The following is a 19,636-nucleotide window of genomic DNA, read 5'->3' as shown; positions in this document are numbered from 1 at the left end:
TCTCTCTTAAATGTAGAAGAAGTTGTAACATTCGAAGGAAAAAAAAAAAAAACTGGAGCACACATGATTTGCACATGCCTTATGGCTTAGGATGCTATTATGAAAGGTACATCCTTTTATATAAAATAACATATTTTTTATTTCATCTCAACTGTGATTTAAGCCAATTTTTATTCACTCTCATTTGTGAAGTTTAATAATTAAATATATGACATTAAAATTCTGTATTTGATTATGATTTTCCAACAGAGAATTTAACCTCGAAGACTTGGAGTGAATATTCTAGTCATAAATAATACTTTTATATAATGCCCCTACTTTCGCAACAGAAATAATTCAGTAGGTTTTGGTGCGGTGTCCGTGTATTTGCTTGGATAAGTGTCAGGAATTTATCCAAAGTTTTCTCGTCTCCTAGTGCTACTACTCCGGTGGCTTCTTGAGTCGTAGCAGTCACTCTCCCTCAGCGCGGGTTGGGAGTTGCGGTCATGGCAACCCAATCTGCGTCTCCTGCGAGCCAGAATCCCCAAAACCCAGGTGATAATCTCTTCTCCCTAATATCTAACGGCCAATCTTTCTATTTTGATTATGCTCTTTTTAGTTTAATTATGACGGCTTTCAGGAAAACCCAATGTTTATCTCTCTTGTTTGATCCTCTGTGGTTGTTTTTGGTATACATATGCGTTGTGTTTGTTTTATTGCCTCTGAGGTGCTAAGTTCGTGGAGGTGTTTATCTCTTGTTGTTGTTGTTGTTGTTTGATGGGTAGGACAAAGTATATAATTGTATACCGGAAACATGAAATAAGCGTGGAACAGATTCCAGGAGTTCAAATAGCATGAGTATTAGCCAAAGATGTTTTTTTTGGCTTACTGGAAGAAGAAATCTTCCCAGCAGCCCAACTTTGCTAACTTCAAAGATCTTAAGCTTTTAGAGAAGATGAGGAGTTGACATATTATCAAAGAAGGAGGTTCTGTGTTCCAGCCTTGTCAGGCCTATTCGCCAATTTAATATAGAAGTTCCATCCCCATGTAGAACAAATCCATGTCTTAGGCTCATTACAATATCTCTTGCCCGGAATGAGGGGTATAGTTTGTATTCGTGTAAAGTTGCCTTCCACTAGCAGCTTACTGTGTTTGGCGCCAATTTTGATATGGATTTCATTTGATTACGTAGAATTCAGTTGATTTCATTTGGAAAAAGAAATTCTTTTACATAAAATAATGAAATTGAAACGAAATCTTTCTAATCTTTGTTGTTTGAAAGGAAATAGAAATTCATTCTATTATGATGCATTTTCCTATTTCACGCTTTGGCCATCAGCAAATAAGGGTTAAGCTTTGAGCTTTTTGGAAGTTAACTTAAGTGGAGAATGAATTCCACCCAAAATTTACCTCCAGTCATTGAATATTAGTATACTTACCAAAATCCATTCAAGTTCAACTAAAATCAATTGAAATCTCATAACATCATGGATCGAAACATTGGAAGGGGAGAAAACTAGAATACGAACCAATTTAGTTACATGGATTTAGGTTTTTGAAATAGGGTGTACTGAATGGACCTATTAAAGGAAAATCATTTATGAAGTGTGGGTAAAGACGGATATGATATGATAGAAATATGCCGGTATGACAAATCTTGAAAAATAAGGATACTATACGCCAAGGATACATAGCTTACACACACACACACTAGTGAACTTGTATGCTTTCATTTTCTTAAATGAGGAATTATATATTATTGTTGCATAATTTATATAAGGAGACCTCCAATTTATTCATTAGAAGAGCTACCATTCATAACAAAGAACTACTAAATTACGTAGTTCATAAGATAAGCAAGTGTTCATAAAATAAGCAAGTGAATTCAATCTATAAATCAAAAGAAATTGTCCATTGTAACATGATTTCCTAATATAGATAATAATATAAATAAGTGAATTCAATCTTTTTCACAAAGAGAAACTTTCTAGTTCCGATAAGAAATGAAAGATAATAGTCACTTTCGATTTGACTCAAATTGATAGGAATATCGGAAGTATTCAAAAAGTATCTAAGAAGTTTCCTCATCGTTAATATCATTTTCAAAATTCATATACTTTAAGGAAGTATCCGATAGGCATCTGAAAGTATCCAATGCATATTGTATTTGATACAGTATCCGATATAAGATATGGTGAGAGTATGGAACTATCCGTGTTTTCCAGACATTGATCGGTTGGATACTTGGGTACTGCTTCGAAACGAGTAGGCATTGATCATGTGTGCTCCAATTGATGGTTGTTGGACAGTACATTCTAAATTAAATGCTTTGAGGACCAACTTTTCAGAAAGTGTTTTGGAGTTATTTACAAGGTGCCAACTTTTAAGCACTTGTCTTTGTTTCCGCTTCTCATGATTGTTGGTATTATTTTTGGGAACTTGAAATATCCTAGTTGTCGATTCAGAATCTCTATAAATGAGAATAAATTTATAATCTGTGGCACAAAGTGTGCCATCAGTAACCACCCCTTGCACAACCCATTTACATGTTGGCATGCATAGGTTCTTCTCTGATCATTACAAATCCATTGACTGTTGGTAGGACAGGGATGTAAAGCCTTGTACAGTAGTCCAGGGATTGAAAGCTGGGGTCTTCTTTTCTAAGGTCAATATTATGAACAATTTTTATTGAATTATTCCAATTCATTTACTACTACTACTATTTTGCATGAGCCTGCATTACAACAAGAAATGTAATAGTAATTTTAGTACAACTACTTGAACACAGATAACAATAACAATGAACACTTCTATCAATCAGCTCTTGATTTAACACAAATCCTTATGACAAATAAAGATGAATAGAAGAAAAGAATCCAAGGCAGACCCAAACTAAAGGCGTTTATGTTGTTATGGTTGTTGTTATAGTAATTGTTTTATCTGCAGTTAGCTTCTTGAGTCCTAATTTTACTTCATTTTAGTGTATCCATTCAAATCAATGGTACAAGAGAGGGCTATGGAAGAACTATTTTACTGTCCAAGCAAAGCAAGAATCCATAGCTATTAAAATATAAAATATTAAAACTGTTATTCTCTAACAACTTAAGTTTTTAGAATAGTTTGTGAGTTAACATAGTATTAGAGCTAGGGTTCTAGGTTCTAATCTTATTAGGTCTATCTATTGTTTAAAATATTAAACCTTTATTCAATTAAGTATAGTCCACTTCTTGAGTTTATCAAAATGTCTTAAATCCAGAAATGAGGGGGAGTGTTAGAATATAAGATATAAAATTATTGTTCTCTAACAACTTAAGATTTTAGAGTAGTTGGTGAGTTAACAATAGTGATTTTTCATCCATAGCCTTGGAGAGGATTTTCTAATTAGTAATCCAAGGGCATGTAGAAACTTATAGAAACATTTGTAGATTGTTGGCTTTGTAGTGTAAAGATAGTAGGATTTCAAAGTTTGTGCCCACTTTTTCTGGTGCAGTAGAGAATCTTTACGTTTGCCACCTATTATGTTCTTCCCTTCCTTCAAGGTTTATTCTGCCATCCTTTTCTATCGGTATGTGTCCTGTCTGTAGAGTGTGACCTGGGTTGACGAGGCTCTTGGAATAGGTTAGATAACGTCCTAAATGTCTAGTGTTCACAAAGTCACGAGAAATTAGTTTGTAGAAAGTTCAGTTCATGGCAGAAGACAATACTTGTTAGTAGATGTATGTTCAGTTTACAATATAAGGAGACCACCTTGTCATTCACTCATTTGCAATTTAGGCCGTGTGATCTTTTGAAATTTTGATTTATGGGGATCTCCGTCATCTCCATGTGTATGAGCCTCATGAAGCATAATCCCAAGGACATACTGTTTAATTTCTAATATGAAAACTGTGGAGTCTACTTACTAATCCTCAAAGAATACTAGTGAAGCATGTAACAGTTAATCATTCCTAGCAGTATTCAATTTACTGGAATATAGATAAATTACTTTTGTGATCACACACACACACACAGATATATATATATATAAGTATTGATTTTGGGATCGGGATTGAATGCTTGAAAATAATATGTATCGACCACATTGACTATATCGGCTTTTCATTTTGGACGATTCGGGTTGAGGATCGGCCTTATCAACTGATCTGTTTCGGCAATATAAATCGGGATCGGTCATTACATCACTCCATGATATATATATACAAAAGATTGGAGACAACAATTGGCCGAAATTTCAACTAAAAAATGGTAAAATTAGGATTAAGAAATTAAGATCTACTCATATGGAGTAGATTTACTTGGATACTACACCAAGTAGACTCCAATTTAAAGAATTCTTACTTTGTCACTATTAGCTCACAAATTGCTCTAAAACCTTAAGTGGTTAAAGAACAGTGACTTTGATAAATTATAAGTTTCTAACACTCCCCACTTATAGGGCTTGAGACATTTTTGGTAGGCCTAAGAAGTGAACTTGATTTAAATAAGTGGGGTTTTCTAGGGATAATTTCATATAGACCACCTGAACTATTACCCTTTTTTTCACATACACTATTTGAACTTTTTTTTTTCAATCCACATAGACCCCTAGGCTAAGAAGAAAAGTAATTACGTGGACTTGCTGAACAAAGAATTCAGAGGGTCTATGTTGATTAAAAAAAAATCAAGAGTTGTATGTAGAAAATGGTAATAGTTTAAGGGTTCTAAGTGGAATTAATATTTTTTTAATTTAATTGACATTGTAGGCTAGACAAGTATTCAAACTAAGGACTTTTTGCTCTGATAACATGTTAACTCACCAATTGCTTCAAAAATTTAAGCTGTTAGGAATGGCGGTATTTTTAGATCATATTCCAACACTTTTCGAAAATTGTGAATACCCTGGCCTTTTATTTATAGCTGAAATGTTAACAAAATTACAAGAGCAACCCACATGGAGTAGATATACCAACTATTAAGCTCGAGTTTGATGATTTCCCACTGTTTTCTCTTAATTCTTCTTTAAGTTCAATACCCAAAAGGGCAAGGGATATACTCGGCATTCCCTGTGATGATTGACATAACAATGGTTGCTCTTGACCATGCTACTCGTGCGACACCATATTGACCATGCACCTGTACAGAGTAGGTTGGTACTTAATAATTAATGTAGGAACTTTGTGTTATAATTTGTGAAGAGCATGACAATTTATTCATCTTTTCCCTCCTATCCTTTGAAGGGTTAGCCAACCTTACAACATTTTCTCATTGCTTGTAATGATAACAGTGGCTGAGTTGTCAAAACAATCTGAAGGGGATAAAAAAGGTTTCATTGGAGACGCTGCGAATGAATCTGCAGGACAATTTAAATTTGAAAGCCCTGAGCCACTGAGGGAGGACCAAGTACAGAATGCTGTCAATTTTCTATCACATCCAAGAGTAAGGGGTTCCCCAATCATTTATAGACGCTCTTTTCTGGAAAAGAAAGGTCTGACAAAGGAGGAAATTGATGAAGCATTTCGCCGTGTACCTGTAAGAATTTATTTTGGTTTTTCAACAGTTTAGAATTTCGTTTGGTTTTTCAGCGGATGCTATAATTTGAGATTTCTTGTTATTTGTGGAAGTGGGAATGCAACTTTTATAAGTTTTTTCCTGCTAGTAAATGCAATTAATTTTTCATGTCTCAAGGATCCAGTATCAGATGTGACAAAGGTTGAAGCTGCTGTTGCAAATCAAGGTAATATATCCTTGTGCTGGTGTTTAAATCCGTGATTCACAAATAAATCCACTTTTATTGAATGAACTCTGACATAACAAATTTAAGACCTATGCAGATTTAACTATCTGATTGCTATTTTAACTATTATAGTTTACAAGATATAATAATAGTCAATTAAAATCATTAATTACTATATTATTTATCTAATGAATATCATATTTAAACTAATCTAATTCTAATACAGAAAAATATGCAACAATCATGTATATTAAACAATAAAGAGATATTAAAATTAGGATTATAGTATCCTGACTTGTGAGGTGTGTGTTGCACTCTCCTAAATGTATTAGACATCCTCTCATGTAGGATCGACTGCTGGTACATCTCCAAGATCCAACCCAGGCAAGTCCTTGTGATTCAACTTCCAAGTGGTAGACTGGTGCATCGAATTGGCTATGAACTGTTTCTCCTCGCTGTCCTCGATTGACTAAAAATGATGTGCTTAAATCTCAAAAAGATTGAGAGAGAGAGAGAGAGAGAGAGAGAGAGAGAGAGAGTAGTTAATGGAAAAATATTTCTAAAAGTTTGTAGAAGAAAGGGGCCCGAGGAAAAACAATCTCTTAGGAGGTTTTTAACACCGCCCACAATTGGCATGTTGCAAGTTTTTCCCTATTTAAAGGTAAGTTGCAACAGATACTACATGGTTTGGGGTGATCACCAATTTAATATCTCTTTCTTATGCTTGTAGTTGCTAGTGAAAGTGAAAAATTATAACGACAAACATTTGGACTTATATTGGAAGCTGATATTTCTATTCTCTAGTTTTATCTTTGATGGTTATTTTGTTTTGACATCATCAGCCACCGAGCCAAAACCATCTTCTGTCCTGCAGCCTCACAGCTCAGTGCAAGCACCACTGTCAGCAATTGGTCCTGTTAGTGGTGTTCCAATGGTTCCAAGCACAGCGCAGTCAAGGTTTCACTGGTATCATGCACTTACTGCCGTAGGGTTGCTTGCTGCTTCTGGTGCTGGTACTGCTGTTCTTTTCAAGGTACCTTTTGATGCTTTCTCCACTCTTCATCAACTTTGCATATGTGAATTAATTCTTTTATTGCTGATTGTTAATATTATCAACTTATATTGTCAAAACATTTAGTGGAATATACGTATATAACCCTACCTACACGTCTACTGTACAGAATGTGGTTGTTCCTAGGCTGAAAGGTTGGATTCTTAAAGTTGTATCCGAAGGTAAAGAATCTGACAAGGAAGAAGAACCAAATTCCAGACTCGCTGAGGAAGCAGGAGAAGCTGCAAAGGCAGCTGCCTCAGCTGCTGCTGTTGTTGCTAATGCAAGCCAGGAGTTGTTAAGTGCCAAGAATGAAGGTCCATTAGTGCTCCATAAAATTTGTCCTTTTGAGTTTTTCAGCTATTCTTGTCCCTCACTTTTGTCATCCTAATCAAAAGCATCATGTTATTATTAGAGAGAAAGTACTTTGAGGCTTTCATGGAAGCCCTAGATGTGCAAGTGAAGGAGATGAAATCCATGACTGACACTATACGTAAGTTGGAGAGGAGAAGAGAGGATACGTACCAGCAAGACAAGATGACAGAAGAGCACATTCAGTCCACAAGAAATGGTTAGTTATCAAATGCATATTACCTTTCTCCTCTTCTTAGATGATTTTTATCCTAATCGCTGGTGTCTTCACACATTACATAGATCTGTAAACTTGGTTAGACTTTTGTATTGTGAATCTTAATGGCAAGTATAAAATCCTTCATAAGTTGTTTTTATTTAAGTAGTGTAACAGTATGGCTATTTAAACAGTGTAGTAGAACAATGAAAGGGTTGATGACATTTACAAAATCTTCACTGGCTGTTTCCCTGAGCTAAAGATATATGTAGTTGTTTTAGGTTGCTTGAACTTTGTTTTCTTTTTTCCTCCCTTGTTAAGACATGATAAACATTGTTGGAGGTCAATTAATTTCTGACATAGTACTAGAGCCAAATTTCTTGGAGGTCATAAGTTCCAACCTCACCAACCCACTTTTATTCCCTATTTCTATTATCTATTTTGGTCTTGGAAAGAGGGTTGCACATCCTGTTATCTATCATTTGTTCACATGTGATATATAATGCTCATACATGAAAGGGTATGTTTAAGGCATGATATGCATTGTTGGTTGTTCAATTATGCTTTAAAGTCAAGTGGTTAAGTAGCATCCCCTTTTGATAAAAAGAATCAACTAATTAGTATTTATTTCTCTAAGTGGTATTCCCGTAAATATGAAAAATATGGTTCTTAGTTTCAGCTGATCCTAATCTAGATTTTTAGCTAGATTGACCGATACCGAGAGAAAGAGAGGGAGCAAAAGAGAGGGTAAGAGAGGGAGGAAAAGAGAAAAGAGGAAGGAAGAGAGAGAGTTTGTGGGTTGTGGCAGTAAGAGGGAGAGGGAAGAAGAGAGAGGGGAAAAGAAGAGAGATGTGGAGAAAAAAAGCAAGAAATAAAAAGATTATGTTAGAAGAGAGAGAGAGGTGTTAATCGGTGAGGCATAGGGAGAGGATGAGGATGAGGGGAGAGTTTTTTTTTTCAAGGGAGAAAGTTAGCGGGGGAGAGAGTTTGATAAAAAAGAATTAGTGAGAGAGAGAATTTGATAAGAGAGAGTTAGTGGGAGAGAGAGTGACAAAAGAGAGAGTTTGAAAAGAGAGAATTAGTGGGAGAGAAGGTAAGGATTTTCTTTATTTGTGTGGGAGGAGAGAGTGTGAGTGGTAGAAAGGGGGAGAAATAAAGATTGAGAAAATAATATTTACATTTTAGTTTTTAGAAATTATATATGAAAAATTTATATTTATATATTATTATTATTATTTTTTCTAAAAAATTTAGACTTTTAACTGTATCTTAAAATACAGGCCGATATGGACGATCAATACTGCCGGTACATATTGTTTTTTAAGGATGGCCAATCTCGATCTCAATTTCGATACTTAGAACATTAGTGAAAAGCAGCTTGCTATGCAAGTTAACTTGAGAAGACCCTAGAACTTTGTTGTCAGTGCCTTGCCAAAAAGGTTGCCAATCTTCACAAAATAAGTCTTTCTAAAGTGTGTTGACACTTAATAGTTGAAATACTCCTTCAAAAAGCAGCAGTCCTTGCATGCACTTGACTGGTCATGGAATCTTGTCTCAGCGAGAATGCAGTTTAAACTTCAGGGAGTCGCTTTAATTAATAATTGTTGCAAATCCCAGTATCGACATATTTGATAAACGCCAGTTTTGCAGTTCACGTAAGGTTACAAGATCTCCTCTCTTACTAAACTCTCTGAATGTTGAAACAAACCGGACAACCCTTTTAACCAAGGTTCCTAGTATTGGGATTGGAATCGGTATCGGCCGTCCAGAAAAATAATACGTATCGGCCATTCGTATCGAATCATACTATTTTTTAATTATATAAAATTCTAAATATTATTTAAAAATGCAGAAAAATGCAGAAAAATTTAGAAAAAATGACAAAAAATAAGAAAACAAAAATTACTCACATATGAAGTCTAAAAACTTAAAAAATGTATTAACTTACTCAAAATTTAAAACTTTGATGAATACCGAGTTGGTTCTCGTAAATTTTTATAGTCTTCATCATCATAATCACTATAAGTTTGTAAATATTGATGTATGGAACTTGATGCTTCAAAAAGTGATTTCATCATACTAGTCATATTGTATGGATCTTGTTGTGTGACTTACATTTGAGGAGGATAATAACCAACATTTGGATCTTGTGCCTGAGAATACTGAGGATACTGAGGATAATAACTAGCATATGAATTTTGTGATGGCTCCAAATAATAAATACTCGATGTACCATAATCATAGAAACCAAAATGCATTGTTGCTGCTGCACTGCTGCCGCAGCACCTGCTGCAGGTTGTGCTGCTGCAAGTGCTGGTGCGTAGCAGCACTTGATGTAGATGCGTAGCAGCACTTGTTGCAAGTGCAGCTGCTGCACAACGAAAAAAAAAAACTGAAAAAAAACTTACCCAAGGTCGCCAGAGATCGAGGTCGTCGAATCTTCGTCGGAGAACGTCACCGGAGATCTACTCACTACTTAGTCGCCGGTGAGAAAGAGAGTAAGAGACCTGTGAGAAAGAGAGAAAGAAAGAAAAGAGAGAAAGAGATAAAAGAGAGAGAGAGAGAGAGAGAAAAGGGAGAGAGGCAGTGGGGGGGTGGGGGGTGGGCCGGGTTGGATCCAACCCGTTTCGGACGGGATCGGCCGAAACGGCCGATCCTGATCGAAACAGATCGGGTTTCGGCCGAAACTGCCGAAACCCCAGCCGAAACCAGCAAATCAACTGGTTTCAGCTAGGATCGAGATCGGCCGAAACTGGAAACCATGCTTTTAACATAAATAAAACAGGTTTGCAACCTTTGTTTTGAGCCTCATCTTCTATGTTCGATGGGTGTTACCTTTGTAGTGTTGGAAAAAGCTGAGATGATTCAACAACCCTGCTGAAATTTGTGCCGTTATTCTGGACATTATCTAGCTAGCAAGATACTCGGGTGTATACAAACCAGCGTGCGCATGTTGCTTTCCATGTTTTTTATTTGCCAAAAACTAGACCAACTAAGACAAGAAACTGTATACTGCAATAAAGTTATACCTACTTGAATTCCAATTTCAATAAATGTGGGTGCATGTCAATTTATGCTCGAAATCATTTTATTCCTGATCTTAGACGCATGTATTTCTGATAGATTTTGCTTATACAGTTAATCTTTATAGTTTCTCTGTTAGCAAATTAGTATGTGGTTCCAGTCTCCTGTCTTAGTGAATCATAATGTCATATAGTAATGTCTTATTATTGAAAGTTTATCTAAAGTCAAGATTCTGATTGCTAACACAACATTGAGATCCATCTACTGATTACTGTTCTTTCTGCTTTTCTATAGGTCCGTTTAGCAATTCATTGGCAAATCCACAGGTAAACAAATCAGATGCTAGTCTCTCTTATCTGGTATCGACATTGAATTTGCAATCTGATAATTGTATAGTTTAGAACATCCAGTCCAAGATTTCCATCTTTAGTTTTTTTTGTGGTTGACTTGATTAATTTCTTTAGCAAGCTAACCGCTAGAGCTTGTGAAATGCCATTTTTGTAAGGTTCTCTTCTTGCATATATGATTTTGCAAGTTTACCTTTATATTCATATTCACTTTCCTTACTACTGCTTTTCATGTACTGTAAACAGTGAAGTCTATATATGAACCTCTATCAAGGGAATATATATTCACACATCCAAAATCATAATGATTGCTTTCAGAGTTTCAGTAATCCTTCATTCTGATGAAAAAGAAGGGGAAGGAACTTAATGCACTGTTGAGCGGGATTAAGCCAGTTTAACTTGAATTAACCTCTACTATCAAGGTCACACATGTGTGAGCTAAAACTCGACTAGCTCATTTTACCCTGAATTGGGCTTGTCCCACTTTTCTTTTATTATTTTTTTAACAATGGGTTGGGTTTGGGTGATACACAGGTTCCGTTAGTTCGAGGTCCATCCGAAAGTAAATTTAAGTTGGGTCTTTTGGCATAGCTAGGTTAGGTTGAGTACACTAAAGATATGCTGCTCAAGTTTTCAACCCAAACCTAGCCTACTAGCAGGTCAATTATTTATGATATGATCTTGATCTGACAAATATATTGAATTGATATTATGTTAGTTTAGGTTAAGTTTGGCATCCCTACGCAGTATCACAATTGCATGGAAGGTTGTTAATTCATCTAGTTTAGACTGCAATGTCTTATGCTGTTTGCCTACTTGTTAGTTCGGTAGTTGGATGTCCATCATATGCATCCCTAGTTCCTGAGAATGGGGCTCCAGTTGCCCAATATTATCTCTATATATGAGTTTCTTGAACTGTATATCGTCTTATCATTTGGCTAGTATTCCAAATTGGGTCTGAACTTATGTATATATGCATCACTTCTGTTTCTTTTTCAAAAATGATTTTTGATTTGTTTTAGCAGGCATAGGTAACTTCAAGTTAGGTAAGATGCTGAGTCTGCTTTCTTTGGGTAATAGCAATTATGGATATGATATTATTTCACAATCTCCAAACTTCATTCAATCCATTGAAGACATTTATTTCTTTGGCATGTAAATTATAAATAGTTAACCAGAATATGTGAATTGCAGGTAAATCAACTTTGAATAAAGGAAATGGTTCAAAGTTGAACTTTTGACTTCAAAAGTTGCAAAAGTAAATCACCACATCTCTTATTATTAGACAGTTGTATTGAATGGACCAGCAGTTGTCTAAGTTGTAGGCCATGTATAACCCTTAGCTATGGACACATTGTACTTAAGCTACATGTCCAAATGATATATTTTTTTTTAGAACATGAAGTGCTAGCCTTACCTGTTGATTAGAGACTGAAATTGCCTTATAGCACTTCTGTAATTTGCAGATCATGGGTATGGGACAAAGAGGGGAGAAACCTCCTGGAATCAAGGTATATGGCTTCTTTTCCAGTTCTGTCCGCTAAATTTTCCTCCTTGACAACTTTATATGCCTTCCTCTTCCATTGTAAGAGTTACTCATCTGCCATTTAGGGTGAATGAGCTTTCATCTTCTAAATTTCCCATTCTCTAACAAAATTTCCATATTCCGGATTCCAGAGTGACACTAATGTTTCTTATATAGCTTCTTACTTTTTATGTTGTTGTGTGATTCGCACCATATTTTAAGTTTTAATTCCTATCTTCTGTATTACTAGAAAAAGGACAAGTGTGTGCCAGTTTATAGAAAAGGATTTCTTTTCTTCAATATGATGGACATTTTTCATCTATATTTGATGTCTCCTTGTTGAACAGCCATGGGAAGCTGCTCAGCAGTCACAGCAAAGGTCCATCTATGGTCCCCAGTCACAGTCAAGCGATGGAAGTTTGAATCCTGAAAATCAAGAGAACTATGGCCCTTTATTTCAGCCAAATGGGAAGGCTCATGATCTTTCAGAGGCTTTCTGGAAAGGAAAGACAGCGAAGATCAATGAAATAGAACCTGAAGAGGAGGAAATAAGGCAATTCAGTTACAGGTCCGGCACCAATGAAAGACTGAGCCAGCGCAGATGGGTCCCTCCACAGCCACCGACCGTTGCTGTGCCAGAAGCTGCAGCTGCCATCCGACGCCCAAAACCATCTGTTTCACAGCAGCAATCTGGGGATGAGCTGTCAGTGGTTAGCTCTGATGATGGAGAGGAGAAGAGAGCGCTAAAAGCTTCAGACTCTCTTGTTGAGGCTGAAGCTTCTGGTAGTGCTGCCATGGATACATATCACGGTGAGATCCAAGAAGAATAATCTGACATCACTGAAGTAAATAGATATCTATTATGTTTTAAAACAGTCATATTACTTTCACTATCCAATCAGGCTACATTAAGAACTTGCATAAATAGTTCTAATATCTTCTATGTATGAGTCCACTCTTTCCGATTCATATGGATGTATTTTTGAGACTGAATTACTCAGTTATATGAGAATAAGGGATAATTATTGGTCTATAGACCAGTGTCAATGTGATTATATATTTATGTGTGCATATCATAGAAATTTTTACCCATGGGCGCTTTATATATTTGGATAGTCAATCCGTGATAGGTTGAGATTCTTGAATTTCCAGGCATATCTTCCGTTTCTTTTTCAAAGTGATGCAAAATACTACCCTAAAAGAAACTTGCAGAACTTGGTAGTGAACCTCTTGCTAAAATTCAAATATTGGTACATTGTGATATATTTAAATGTTTATCTTGTGGACCAGTTAGTGCCTTATTTGGATGTAGGTTCGCATCATATTCATCACCAACATTGTGGATATTAATTCAGATCAATGTAGCAGACTGAGACCTAGATTTTTTGGAAGAGTTTAAGAAATGACCTAATAGATAGAGATATATTTTGTCGTGCAGAAAATCTTTTTTTTTTCAACATCATTTTTAGTACCCTGATTAGATAATCGAACATTATTTAGTGATTGCAACGGATAAAGAAAGCGAAGAATTCTTAATCACCTTTAGATTATTATACGATTCTATGGTCAGTCGGCCATTATGATATACAGAATCCTCCTAAGAATAGGCTTATTCTTGGTATAACTCTATTTGAAAGGAAAGAATAGGAGAGAATAAAAAAGAGTGAACAGGAGAGAATATAAGAGAAAATAATGTTCTCTCATCTTATTTAGATATATATAGGAGAGAAAAATAAATTTACTCTGTTTAATTTGAGAAGAGAAAATAATATGTTTACCATTACACCCTTCATCTAATATTTAATCATGAAAATAAATCAGCACAAACTATAATATTCATAAAATTTATCTTTTAAATAAATAAAGTTATGATAAAAAATACAAATAAAGTAACATATACAATCTATCTAGATTTAGATAAGATAGAGACATATCTGGAATATTAAAATATAAAAAGAGATCTTTTTTCTTCCTCTCTCCACTTTTGGAAAGAAAAAAGTGATATTTACAACCAGATTTTTTCTCTTCCTTTCTATCATAAAAGGTAAATTCAAACAAAAGAAAAATATTATTTTCTTAACTTAACTTTCTCTTCTCTTCTCTCCTATTCTCTTCATTCAAACAGTGCAAAGCTTTTTATATTAGTACAACAAGTAAGCAACTACTTAGATGTATACTAGTATAATAATACTTACTTATTATCTCTTTTCTTCTTTTATATAATATTTTCATATTTACCAATTACTATTTTATCCTTAAAAAATATCACTTCAATCAACTAATATTTTCATATTTACTGATTACTAATTTACCCTTAAAAAACATTGCTTCAATCAACTAAAATTTCAACCTCTCTCTCCATCTTTCTTTTTTTTCTCGTTCATTACATTTTACTCAATTTTCAAATTATCATTTTAATTTTATATCACGTCAATTATAATTATTATATATTATATTAGAATACAATAACTGCTAGTATAAGAAATTAGAATAACTATACCACTAGTTATAGCCTTATTCCATGAAAGCGAACGAGGCATTAAGTTTTTTCTATTACCAAGTTATTCTGAAATTTATCTTCGAATATGTACTTTAATAGAAGAAGTGTCATTTTAAGTTATTTCATTATATTTGTTATTAATGTTTAGAGAGACATAGTAATATAAAATAAAGTTAGAAGAGATAAAAGTAATTTTATCTAAAGTAAAAAAAAAAAGATATAAAGAATACATTTAAACCTAAATAATATAATTAGCCGTTAAGACGTATACAGCCTATGTGCTTATCATTGTATGCCTATAGTACATAAACTTATTCATCTTTCACAGTTATGAATACATATACACAATTTAGACTCATTTTATAATACAGAGTGGTAGGAAATCATATTATCAGCAGAGCAGCCCCTTATCATTTGCTTTTCGCTATGAGATTTCTTAGAGCAACTCCAACTTGAGCTCCAAATTTGGAGCTAGACCACCATGAAAATAGAGCCCGGCTCCATTTGTCATTTCAACCTTTTGAAAATGTCAAAATTACCCAATAATTATTATATTCAATAATTTTAATTCCATTTGTATCCTTTATTAAATAATTTAGTTAGTTAAACTGAGTATATAATTAGTTTTACTAATCAATTTTTAACAAAAATAATACTATTGAAAAAGTCTCATTGAGACCTTTAAAATGAGTCTAATATTAAATTATTTTTAAGTTAATTTAAATTTTAAATTTTTTATTATTTATAAAAATGAGTATGTGTCTTAAAATATAATTACTCAAAATTATTCCTAATGTAAATATTAAAAATCAAAATATATTAGATATGACTACGGAACCGGAACCGGTGGCTACGGAACCAGAACCGGTTGCTACGGAGATGACTTACCAGAATATTAAGCATTTATTATTTTTATTATGTTTGGTTAATTTCTACTTATTTTATGTAATATAATTTTGATATTTTTAGTTAATGATATGTAATGCTTATTTCGATGTTTATTTCATGTAATATAATTTCGATGCATTTAATTAAAAAATTAATAATTTAAAATTACTTCAAAAACTATTGAATATTAGTCTTATTTTAAAGATATCCATGAGAGTTTTCTAACTATATATTTTTTATTAAAAAATAGTAACACTAAGATGACATATTAAATAATTTAAAATAGCTAATATAATAATATATATTATATTATTATTTTAATATATATGGAGCCCAAGCGTTAGTGAGCATGCAACTCCCAACGATAGATACTTCTTCTGCACGAGTACTGAACATTTTGACATTCTTTGCCTCAAATCTTTTGGAAAAGGTCAGCTAAATAAATTGCCAGTGAGAATTTTCGGCGAAACCCCCCGGCCAAACATCAATAGGTAGTAGTATCCTAACAAGTTTCATTTGTCCATTTTGGGTTAACAGATCAAACACCAAAGTTACTGACGACGATCAGGACTTCTTCTTCGTCCTTTTTATCCCTATCAATCATACCTTTTCTTGTAAAATAAATTGATTAATAGAAAAGGCTAAAAGCTCGTAATGTGTATTAAACAAGTAATTCTTTACCATTTATTTTCAACCTACTGAGAACAAACAAATGTGTAAATTTTTTGTTTAGAAAAAAAAAATGGCTCCATTAGAAGGGTTGGTGTGTCCGGCTGAAGCCAAAGAGCTCTTGCCGATACGGTAAGAAGGACCGCCTCGCTCCATTCGCCCCTTTGCCGCCGGCGCCTCCTCCTCCTAACTTCCCGTAGTAGAGCCGGTGAGCGGTGACCATATCCAACTCCGTCACCGTCTTCTTATCTTTGGAATTAGACGCCTTCTTATTAATGTCGGCGGCGTTAGCTTTAGGTTTAGGGTTCGTCGTCGTCTCCAAGAACCCAAACTTCTTCTTTCCGTCGCTGTGGTTCCGCATCTCCGCGAGAAAGTCCCGGATCCGAAGCCGTGGCACCGATCCAGTGGAGGCGCTCTTCCGGCACCTCTCCGGCGACCATTCGCAGTACTCTCCGGCCTCTGCCGCCTCCGACGACGACGAGGTCGACGCCGATCGCTCGCTCCTCGTGTCGTCGCCGTTGAAGAGGGGGAGGATCCTGCCGTCGAAGAAGAGCTCGTCCGCTGTGATGGACGGCTCTCCGTTATCCGCAACGACGAACTCGAAATCGTCGTCGTTGATAAGGTACGTCTTCTGCTCCTCTTGGCGTTCCTCCTCCATGAGAATTTGTCGATTTCTCCCTTCTTCTCTGTTCTCCAATCTAGCTATCTTGGTTGAAATCGATGGGAGATTTAATTTATTGGGATATGTTGGGCGGCGTTTATAAAGAAGGAGAGCCGCGTGAACGCGACCGCTTTCGTTGTCTGGTCTACGCGACTGGGTTTTTCTTGTGAATAACGTGAAGCCGCGTTTTACTTAATAAGGAGGAGGAAGGGAAAAAGAGCACGCATTAAATCGCAGGTTATTACCTACAAATGTGACATTTTTAGCCCCCCTCAGTAATTTCCCATGGCGGTTCCTAGGAGATGTATAATTATAACAATTTGACCCTTCTCATTTCCTTCTTCTAATTAGGGGATTTCGTGGGGTCCACGTAATTAGATGTCGCTTCAATCTTTCGATCATGGAAATCGTCGGTCAGTCATACGTCGAATCGTTGACTTAATCAGGTCAAAGCTGATATCTAGTAACGGAACTACTAGAAGGACAATGGAACGATTGCAAGGAGTAATCCGATAAAGAAGAGAAAATTCAAGCTTTCGTCATGGATGTTGTCAATCGTTGACCTAATCGGATCAAACATCAAATCTAGTTACGGAACTACTAGAAGGACAGTGAGATGACGATGTAGAAGAGAAGGCTTTGACCATCAAATTTAAAGTAACATCATTCTGTGGTCAAGCCTTACATGTTTCTTGCCGTTCAGTTGCATTGAGAAAGGAGAATATATACCAGATAATGCTTTTGTTAAAATTATTAGATTTTACACGATTCTTGTACCACCTTTCATATGACCAAAGTGATTGTAGAATTAACTCTTAACTTTAAATAATTATTATAGAGAAAATTATTTAGTGGTTTAGTAGCTTGATTTAATGATTCGACTAGTGGTGTAACTTGAAGAAGCCCCTTAGGAGTACGAGGACTTAGAGTGATGTCTCAGCAGTATTTAGTTTATAACAATATCTTGACGGTACACGTAGTATAAAGTTTAAACTAGACGACTTAATATGTTAGTTAGAATTTAGTAGAGTCTAAATGTCTCTGTATCTAAATAAAATTAGTCTTTTATCTAACTGATATCTAGCTTTCAAGCTCTTAAATAATAAAAAATATTATATTTTACACCAAATTTTTGAGGGTAAAACTCTTATAACTCTCTGAATTTTTTTATAATTAAGTAAATAAAGTAAACCCCAAAAGAAATATTATCTTGTTGTCTTCTCTCTTTCCTTCTTTTGTCTTTTGTGTGCACAGTATTTGATAAAAAAGAAATATAATTAGACATGATAACCGGGCGGGCTGGGCCGGGTTCGGGCCGGGCTTTTCGGGCCAAGCGGGCTTAAGTCTTTGTTCACGGCCCGACCCATTAATCACTCGGGCCGGGCTAGAATAGTCTAGCCCGTTACGGCCTATTGGCTCGTGAGAGATCAGGTCGGGCCAGCCCAACCCACCAATCACTCGGCCCAACCCATATTTCAGCTATTTTTAGAATTTTTTTAACTATTAGTTTATTTTTTTTAAATATTTATATTCCTCTATTTTAAAAAAATTTAAAAAAATTAAAATTTTTTAAAAGTCTGCTTAAAATAATGCAAAATGGTATAATACTAAAATATTTTTTACTGTAGCAATGGTAAATTACTGTAGCAAATGGGCAAAGCACTGTAGCAGACGGGCAGGCTTAGTTGCGAGCTAAACGGGCGGGCTTTCGAGCCGGGTCGGGCGGGCAAAGGGCTGGCCCGTGCCGCCCATGGGTAGTTCGGGCTCGGGCCGGGCCGGGCCTAAACCGGGTCCGGGCCGGGCTTAGCCCGGTCTAAACCGGGCCGGGTCGAGCCGAGCATGAGCGGGCTGGGCCATTTGATCATGTCTAAATATAATACACTATTCCATTTTTATGGTAAATTAGGTAATTAATATATTACAACAAAAAAGGACAAAATCCTCAGGTATTCCAATATGGCCCTCAGGGCATCCGATACAAAAGTTAGGTCTGGTGGCATTGTACCTCGTAGACCAAAGGGAAAGATTGAGAGAAGGCAAGGGCGTGCTAACCAATGCGAACCTTGGTTATTAGCTTCCCTGGAGCTTTGTAGTAAATTTTGTAGGGAGTTGAGAATTTGCAAAATATCACAGAAGGTGCTCCGAAGGTAAAATATACACTATTCCTTTCGCTCCTAACCAGCAATAGGTAATTTGTACCCAGAAAAAAAAAATTAAAGTTTGGTAATTTAAAAATTGGGCTCGTGAAAAATGAGTTCATATATTTTTTTCCGGATGCACATTTTTCTATGATAGAATTGATACACGTAATTTAAATATGAGATGCATACAAGAGCCTAATCTAAACTTAAAAGAGCCTATAAGTGTTGGTAATTTCATGTATTTGACATAAATTTTTATTAACTTTGAGCTAAGTTTTAAGTGGGGCCCACATATTATTAATGATAGTTTAATGGTGGAATTAATTTAGCTCAAAGTATACTTTATTGTCAAATATTCACTTAGTCAAATCCATGAAGACAAGTGAATGAAAATTGGCTCTAAAGTGGGTATCATGGCAATGGAAAATAAAGAAAAGTGAGTTTAGTATCATATTGGATATTTGAGAAATGTTAGTATGGTATATAAGTAACAAACTTCTTATGGGCTTTGGGCCCCAAAAGAGATACATATTTTGTGGGTAAAGGTTACTATGCAACTTAACTCATACA

At 35.3% G+C, this 19,636-nt stretch overlaps 2 protein-coding genes across 3 annotated transcripts; one reads left to right on the top strand and one right to left on the bottom strand.

The window, feature by feature from the left end:
• Positions 1-320: 320 nt before the first annotated feature.
• On the top strand, positions 321-13,240 carry LOC140782867 (peroxisomal membrane protein PEX14-like). Of its 2 annotated transcripts, XM_073129706.1 has the most exons (10): positions 334-534; positions 5,243-5,487; positions 5,644-5,692; positions 6,041-6,076; positions 6,535-6,725; positions 6,874-7,060; positions 7,159-7,314; positions 10,630-10,661; positions 12,149-12,193; positions 12,555-13,240. In XM_073129706.1, the coding sequence occupies exons 1-10, from the start codon at positions 486-488 to the stop codon at positions 13,035-13,037; spliced, it is 1,473 nt and encodes a 490-aa protein (XP_072985807.1). In that variant the 5' UTR covers positions 334-485; the 3' UTR covers positions 13,038-13,240. The 2 variants fall into 2 exon arrangements, with proteins under 2 accessions (XP_072985815.1, XP_072985807.1); XM_073129714.1 differs by lacking the exon at positions 6,041-6,076 and having other exon boundaries at positions 321-534.
• Positions 13,241-16,252: 3,012 nt separating this feature from the next.
• Positions 16,253-17,062, bottom strand: LOC140782652 (uncharacterized). Its single transcript, XM_073129348.1, has one exon. The coding sequence runs from the start codon at positions 16,920-16,922 to the stop codon at positions 16,347-16,349; it is 576 nt and encodes a 191-aa protein (XP_072985449.1). The 5' UTR covers positions 16,923-17,062; the 3' UTR covers positions 16,253-16,346.
• Positions 17,063-19,636: the final 2,574 nt, after the last annotated feature.

This window comes from Typha latifolia, chromosome 1, assembly GCF_019914945.1.
Source record: "Typha latifolia isolate L0001 chromosome 1, TyphaL0001v2, whole genome shotgun sequence".
NCBI classification, from domain to species: domain Eukaryota; kingdom Viridiplantae; phylum Streptophyta; class Magnoliopsida; order Poales; family Typhaceae; genus Typha; species Typha latifolia.
Note: the sequence above shows the minus strand (reverse complement) of the source record. Positions and strands in the feature narration are given on the sequence as shown.

Bases quoted from the DNA above. Each gene is read 5' to 3' on its own strand.
- LOC140782867 (XM_073129706.1), top strand. From the start codon at position 486: ATGGCAACCCAATCTGCGTCTCCTGCGAGCCAGAATCCCCAAAACCCA. The intron at 6,726-6,873 runs GTACCTTTTGAT...TCTACTGTACAG, and splicing joins GTACTGCTGTTCTTTTCAAG to AATGTGGTTGTTCCTAGGCT. The intron at 7,061-7,158 runs GTCCATTAGTGC...TGTTATTATTAG, and splicing joins GTTAAGTGCCAAGAATGAAG to AGAGAAAGTACTTTGAGGCT.
- LOC140782652 (XM_073129348.1), bottom strand. From the start codon at position 16,922: ATGGAGGAGGAACGCCAAGAGGAGCAGAAGACGTACCTTATCAACGAC.